Genomic DNA, 7936 nt, shown 5'->3' on the forward strand with positions numbered 1-7936 from the left:
CAATCGGTGGCTGACTAAATACTTTTTTGCCCCACTGTATATTTTCACTCTTAGACGCTACTAGAGCAGCTTTGCATGATTCACTATTCAAAATAATGCTCATTTAAACATAATTTATACTGAGCTTTGGTGCAGCCCCTTAATTCATCCACTGCATGAAAGAAGGTGTTGTAGCTTCTCTCACTTCAAGCCGCCTTTGAGCAAAGCCAACAGGATCCTAAAACACACTTTTGACCCCTGCCGCGACCGAATCACCCTCCTGCCAACAGTGATGCATCACAGAAGGAGCCACTGTTTCACCAGACTTGGAAGCAGTTTTTTTCCCTCAGGCTTTGAGTCTACTGAACTCATTCTCTACACATCTCCATGAAAAACAGTGACCTTGTGTTTCATTGGTTATATGAATGGGCACTCTGCTTTAATTCAGGATTAAAGACAGATAAGATAAAAATAAGTAGAGGAAAAATAAGTATGTGTGACAGATGTCAGAAAGATGTCATCTATGTATCTGACAAAGATGTGTAAGATAGGAAATCAAAGTCAAAATCACTTCTATAACCAGTGCCATCATTAAAAGAAGACTTAAAGTAAACATGCAGGACTGAAGTTATCTATGGAGGGACGGTGCAGTGCGGTCATTACTTGAGGCTCTCTTGAGATGAAGATGAGGAGCGGTCACTCTGGGGAAGTGAGGCCACGCTGCCAGAGCTCTTCAGGCAGGACTGGAGGGGCCTTTGGTATGAAGGCTCTAAGGAGTTGTAAAGAGCTTCAGTTTCTGCTGGAAAATGGTTCCTCAGACCCCAGTAAGCCCTGAAAGAGACAGAAGAGCAGATGAAAACAGAGGCAGAGATGAAGACAAAAAGAGAAATGTACGAGGGAGGATAAAAGTTGGTTTATGAAGGGGGGTGGATGGAGCAAAAGTGAAGAATCTGGGGGATTCATAAAGGAAAAAGAGGGTGGTGAGGAATTTACCACCATTTTTCCCCCCACATAATGTGTTTTTCGGTATGTCTGTCTTACTTGCGAGCCTCCACTCTGGCCTCTGAGTCGGCATCTCGAATTCCTTTTTTGATGCTCTCAACCAGGACTGCAGTGTGTCTGAAACAATAACACAAACGGACGCACAAAGAGTGAACCAGCCAGTCTGAAACACATCTGGAAAGCACATTAATAGGAATCCGACACTGCGATGCTTTTGCATTTATGAAGTCAGTATGACCATCACAGCTTTCCTCTGAAAAACTGATGAGTGCTCACCTTTCTAGTGAGTGGGTCTGCCATTCCTGTAGCAGAAGGTCCAAGAAATCATAACAGCGCCTAAAGAAAACACACAAAAAACAATGTCACATAACAACATCTCCAAATGTATTTTATGTTCAGCTGGTGCTAAGCTTCTTATTGTGGTGTTGACATGAGGGCCTTTGCTAATCTCACCTTCTCACTGCTACAGACTTGGATGTGCAGTTACTGGTTATCAGGGGGATGAGTCTAGGAACGTGGGTGTGCTGCAGAGAGGACAAGCAGCACTGAGCAAAAGTACACCGCAAAAGTACTGATTTAATTACGTGTTTATAAAACTCACCCGTATGATGATTCGGATAGCAGAGACACCAGAGGTGGCCATGACTTTGGCACAGTTGGGAATGAGGTTAAACAGGACGGGAACGATGGCTTCCGCTCCGTGGTCAAATTTATTCCCCAGCACTGATGAGAGGTGGCTGTAAGGAGACACCGGAGAACGCTCAGATGATGAAAACAAACACGAGCCTTCAAGCTCGTGCTGCAGTGCGATTGTGTTTGCTATATATATTTCTCAACACTCACGCCACAGTGATACAGGCCTCTCGGACCACTTGTGAGCGCAGGTCTTTAGCGGACAGTTTGAAAGCTCCATCTAGTAGCCGTAGGTGCTGGTAGAAGCAGTCGTAGCTGGCCGCGCCTGCCACCAGCAGGGAGCGAATCTTCTTAAGCTGTTAAAGAGGTTAAAAAAAAAGAAAGAGGGAAAACAAACAATAACATATATTATTCATTACATTTTACTGACCTAACTTCAAAATTATTTTCTGAAACTTGGTACTGGATTTACTGACAGCGTTGGCTCTCTGGTCCCAGTCGTGTTTGTCATCAGAGCAAATCTCACGGATCTTATTCAGGTTGTCATCAAGATCTCTTGTTGAGTAGATCTGCAACACAATGACAATCTGGTTTTTAAATGCCTGTATTACTAAATGATGAAATTAATGGGTGGATGCATTTTATTATATTTTGTGTGAGTTTGTACCTGGACAGTAGGGACATCTGTAAAGGCTTTTATGAAATCCTCTTCATCAACTGCCCCGGCACTTTCCTTGGACACTGGGAAGAAAAGAAAATCAGAACAGAGTTGATTAAAATGCAAGTGTGTGTTCATTTAAATTATAATACATCCATATTTAATCATCCATGAGTCCACAACCCTAAGGCCAAAAACACCTTGGAAATAATGGATGGAGGGACACGCAGAAGAAATACTAGAAACGCCTGCGCCTAGTCACTAGGTCTTTGTTGTTTTTTTTTTTTTCTTTAAAAACACCCACAGTTAGTAGAAACTGATACAACTAATGGATTGATGATTAGTGTAGGGATTCAAAAGGTTCTGGACTGGCAGGTTTTGTGATTCTGCTTAAACTAAAAAACTAAAAAACAAACAGCTACTCTTACAATTATCCACACACACACACCACTGTGAGCAGACTCTGTTTCTAATGGACTTCCTGGCAGTAATGGGAATGTAAATCATCTCTCTCTCGGGGCTGTGGACCACACCTCCTATAACTCCTACAGTAGGGAGGCAGGGACAAGTCAGAAATAACAGACAAGGGAGGAAGAGACAAAAGGAAAAAGAGCCAAGGAAGGAGCTGAGAGTAATGCTGGAAAAGAATATGAAAACCATGAGATTAGAGCTGCTACTCAGGCTAGCCAATCATGGAGCACAAACATGGGAAAAGGAAGGTAGAAAAGCATCTCTTCCTCTTTTCCTCCGGGCTGGCTTGGATATCAAGCTGCACCACAACGACATGTTATGTCAAAACTCTACATGGCCCTTAGAGATCTTGGAAAAATCGATGCAGCTGGCTGGCTAGCTCTAGCCAATATCCCCTGTCTGTCACGGATGCAGCCTGATCATGAAAGCCACCTACCAGAACACCAACACCATTTCCAATTAGTTTTATTGCAGGGCATGCTGTCAGAGTGAGCAGTTATAGAAGCAATAAAGCATATTGTCATTTGTGTAAACAGACCTGGGAGATCATAATGTGGAAATATGAGTATAAAAAAAAAAAAAAAAAAAAGGTGCCGCTTTGATTGAAGGCTTGACATAAAGCAGCCATCTTGACCTTTTACAGAACCAAGAATGAGACGCCTGTTCTTTACTGATACAGGATTTATCTAATACTGCAACTTACTATCACACCATCTTTCTTCTTTCTGTCTGAGTGTTGCTTTCGTGGTGTGCGAGTGTGTGTGGGCGTACTGCCGTCTAAATGCAAATTCACACAAAAATTGACAGATTCCCATAAAAATGGATAAACGGAAAAGCAAAGCACCAGAAATGTTTCGGCTGCTCCCGACTGAGATGTGTTTTCATCGAAAGTGCTTCAGTTGCTTTAATCACTCACTGGGTCTCATGTTGAGAACAGATACGATTCTGTTTTAATTAATGTGTGTTTCTATCCAGGGTCATTCCTCAAACGGTAACTATAATCAGATAACACTTCTCTGTTGGATTATTCCTTCTGTTACTCTACGTCACAGACATGCTTGAGTTTTTCAAAGTGCGATACTGATACTCAACATTCTGAACAATTTTGGCTTGTTGAAACACTCAGATTTGGGGATTGGGTGCCTGGTCTTTCATGAAATGACCCTGCGTCATTGCAGCACTAAAGTGATCAGTGTGCACTTTATATAACGCAGAAGTCTTGTTGCTTGCTGCTGTGCCAACTACCAGAGCTGCCACTGCTCTGCTAACGTGTTGCTGATGCCACAACTTCTGTGTGAGAAAATCGCAAATTTGAGCCAAAAGTCACGATAGGCCTCTCCCTCCCTACTGCATTGAACTTAACAAGGTACAAGTTTTTGAGCTGTAGCCCTGTGTGTGCAAAAAATACTTGTAATGCACCTTATTTAGCTTCTCGCAGTCAATCCATAATCAATAAGGCTGTAATGATCTAAGAGGGAAGAGATCACAATCTTGTTTTTCCATGCAGCAGACCAATGCATTCAGACTACCAGTGTATGTGTGGATGTGTGCGCCTGTGTGTGACACAGATAGAGCAACAGGCAGCATGTTCATAAGAGCTTCCTACTGAAATAATAAACGACGGGAAAAATCGATACATGCAAACAGGGCCCAAATATAACACTCCAACCAGCTGCACCAGAGAAGGATTCAAATCATTTCAAAAAGCAGATCATCTGAAGGTCTGAGTAAACTACAGAGATGAGACAAATCAGAGAGGAGAGACAGATTTCAGAGGACATACAGGGGTGTCTCTTACTGCACCCTGTGGCATGCTTACTCATGTCTTTTGCTTCTTGTAATAGCTGTCAAAGTCACTGTCCTTATCCTGTTAACAACAATTCTATACCTTTACTGACAGTCTACATCCAATCAGGCATCCAAAACAAACTAAAATTGACCAACAATGAATTATGAGGACAGTAAAGGTCATTTCCCCCCCTCAGACAAGAAGTAAAATTCGTTATTTACATTGTTTTATATACTGTAACACCAAAGCTAAGAGGGAACGCATATGTGGACCGTGCTCATTTCACAGCTCACAAAATACAGATTAAAATTTATTAAGAAGATGAAAACATCTTGTCTGAATTAATCAAAAAAATTTAATTAAGGCGCCAAACAACAACGACAGGGTCTAATTGTGGGGGACTACAAGTAATAATACTCATAACACCAGTCAGTAGTTATTAAATGATATCAAACCCACATCTAAGAGACAGAAAATAGTCTATATTAGGTTTATAATACATGATGTTACACAAATATCTCCCAGTGCAGGAACACAGACCAGAGAGTGAATGTTTCTCCTTGCACCTTAACTGCAAAGAGAGGTACAAGTAGCTGTATGTCTCAGTGCTTATATATAGTTATAAGGAGGGTGGATCACAGTTAGATCCAACAGTTTGCTCCTGTACACAGCCAAAGTAGATTTTGAATTTAAACTGCTTGATTTGCAGACTTTCAACTTTAACAAAAGGGATTTCACTGCATCTGAGCAGAGAGTACAAGTCACAGTTCATCCTGAGACTTTCACCCACTGGCCCACTACCCATGTCGCTATCATGATATGCCAGACAATGTAATAAGCTTTGGATCATAAGTTGTTTCTCACACTGTCCTATCCACTGTGTGTGTAAATGTAAATTAATTTACATACCTAGCTTGCCACCAGTAGCGCTGGGCCTGCGAGCAGCGGACGACTCTGCAGGCTTTTTGGGAACTTTGGGAACCTTGAAGGCAGCTTGGGCTGAGGAAGAGCGACTTCCATCCACACTGTCATCATCATCAAAACTACGATCTGTAAGGCGGAAGACAATGTGTAGCGTTAGCATCCAACCTGTGTGTAAATACAGTTGCAAAGGCTTTACAACATTACCTTGAAAAACACAAAACAAACAGACTAAAAAAATTAAACAATTGTTTTATTTGTTTTCACAACATGCAATAAAATAATTTACTAATAAACATGTATATAGTCAATAAGATTACCTTAAAAACAAAAACAGAAAAATCTGCATCTGCTTTCAGAAGCAAATATACTGAATCCCAATTGCTAAAAATCTAGACTAACATTTTTATTTGTTGAAACCTTTAAAATATTTCACATAACGTTGGCTTTTATTTGTCACTTAAATGTTAAGTATACAGAGGTTAAGGCCACTGGAAGACAATGCATGGTAGAGGGAAAAGTAATGGTTAGAAGCACAAAGAGGATGTAGCCTACCGAAAGCTAAGTCAGGAATCACTAAATCAATACCAATTACAAAAACCGCACTCAGTGGGAGAAATAAAAAAGCAAACCCTCAGACCTATACGATCACTTCAAAGGAGGAATGAAGCCAAATCTTCAAGATGTCCAACCTCTACACCACCAGTGACTGACAGAACTCTCCAGAGCCCAAACCCTCAATCTGCATGCTAGCACAAACTATGCTAGCTGTCCAGCTTGCATGAAACTTGAGAATGTCTGAAACGATGCTGCAGCATTTGCAACAATATGTGAGGGCAGACACACACACACACACACACACACACACACACACACACACACACGTTGACTGTGAAGATCAAACTGTTGGCATAGGAATGTAGTTGCGCTCCAGTCGCTCTGACAACCAGCTATGGAGAAATGCGCCAAAGCCACCACCCTACACCTTCACTCATACATCAAGTTATTTACATGCACACAGAGACACGCAGTCGACATATGCAAAATGAGTGACAAGCATGAATGTGTACGTATGAGCCTCATTCTCCAATGTTATGGACAGACGATTTTTTCAAGCTAGATAAATGTTAAGTGGACGTGTACAGACACACATCAACAGCCATGAACTGACATTTACGCACAGTCTTTGACACACAAACACACAGTCCAGCACACCCAGGTTCATCCTTCCACTCACAGTCACAGATGCGTTGGCAGATAAGTCGCCTCATGCTTCTGGGAGGGCGTGGTGTTGGGGTCCCTCACCTCTTCTCCAAACAGTACCCCAAAACAGGTACGTGCACACCACACGCACACACATACACACACACCTCACATATACTTTATGTGAGGTGTCTAAGGCTGCGCACGCACACACCCCTCACATCGCTGTCCGAAAACCCCTCCACCCATACAAGTGCCGGCATTTTCTTTCACTCCTCTCCCTCTCCTATCCCTCCCTCTCCCAGCCTCTCTCCTCCTTCTCTTAGCAGCCTCACAGCCAATCAGGCAGGAGGTGACATCATGTTGTTGCAGCCAGTGTGGAGGCAGGAGGATGAATGCGTGTGCGTGATGGGAGAGAAAGGGAGACACACACAGACACCCCAGGAATATTAACAGGGCTTCTCTATGTCACTGCCAGACCAGCTAACCTAAACTCATTACAACCACCAGACAGCACAAATGCTATCTTCTAGCATCCCCCCCCCTCTCTCTTTCTCACCCTCACACACACTCACACACAACAACAACAACAACAACCTCTGAACACACTTTCTGTTGCTATATTTCTGTTTCTCCAAATGCACAAAGGAACAAAGGATAATGGAACAATGATTAAAGGAGAGTGTTGACAAGGGGGGTACAAAGGGTGAACCACACCCCTCCATCTGAGGCCTTGACCCTCCCACACAAACATACACCCACAGAGCAGTTAACAGAGCCTGTAGACAGAGATGTTTTTGAGTTTGACTTTTTTAAACTCGAGTACTAAATAAACACAATTTTAAAATTATCTGTTACGGTTGCAGCATCTTCATAATTACTTTGCTAACGGGGCGATTTTAGCTTTACAAAGCACGCACACATAAAAGCACATCTGTTTTTTTGAGACATCGTGTTAGAGAAAACTTTTGATTTTCCACTTGACAAAAGCAGCCACTTACTCTCAGTGAGAGCTCTACACGGTAATCCACATAGTATGAGGCGAGAAGCTACAGGTTCAGCTAAATCTGCTGAAATCACAGGATCCATATAAAAAAAAGAAATATTAAAAAAAACAATCCAGTTTTGAGATCCCTTTCCAGACGCCTTAACACCCACTCACATCCGGGGCCATCTGATCTCAGGAATTCGCATGATAAGGTGGGGCCAGGTTTCACAATGAACTCACCCAAAACTCTGGCTGATTGGGACCCACACCCAGTTTCACACCTTGGCTCAGG

At 42.4% G+C, this 7936-nt stretch overlaps 1 protein-coding gene across 1 annotated transcript in view; it reads right to left on the reverse strand.

Moving 5' to 3' along the window:
* Nucleotides 1-7936, reverse strand: part of clasp2 (cytoplasmic linker associated protein 2) — a 72311-nt gene that overhangs the window by 25632 nt on the left and 38743 nt on the right. Inside the window, exons 8-16 of the mRNA XM_013909615.1 lie at nucleotides 5442-5582; nucleotides 2282-2355; nucleotides 2091-2183; nucleotides 1825-1970; nucleotides 1583-1718; nucleotides 1435-1505; nucleotides 1258-1317; nucleotides 1021-1098; nucleotides 643-810 (exon numbers count right to left, since the gene is read on the reverse strand). Of these exons, the coding sequence (XP_013765069.1) occupies nucleotides 643-810; nucleotides 1021-1098; nucleotides 1258-1317; nucleotides 1435-1505; nucleotides 1583-1718; nucleotides 1825-1970; nucleotides 2091-2183; nucleotides 2282-2355; nucleotides 5442-5582 (967 nt within the window). The remainder of the gene's footprint in view (nucleotides 1-642; nucleotides 811-1020; nucleotides 1099-1257; nucleotides 1318-1434; nucleotides 1506-1582; nucleotides 1719-1824; nucleotides 1971-2090; nucleotides 2184-2281; nucleotides 2356-5441; nucleotides 5583-7936) is intronic.

Source organism: Pundamilia nyererei, unplaced genomic scaffold (assembly GCF_000239375.1).
Source record: "Pundamilia nyererei isolate P.nyererei 1_Seehausen unplaced genomic scaffold, PunNye1.0 scaffold00028, whole genome shotgun sequence".
In the NCBI taxonomy this organism is placed as follows: Eukaryota; Metazoa; Chordata; class Actinopteri; order Cichliformes; family Cichlidae; genus Pundamilia; species Pundamilia nyererei.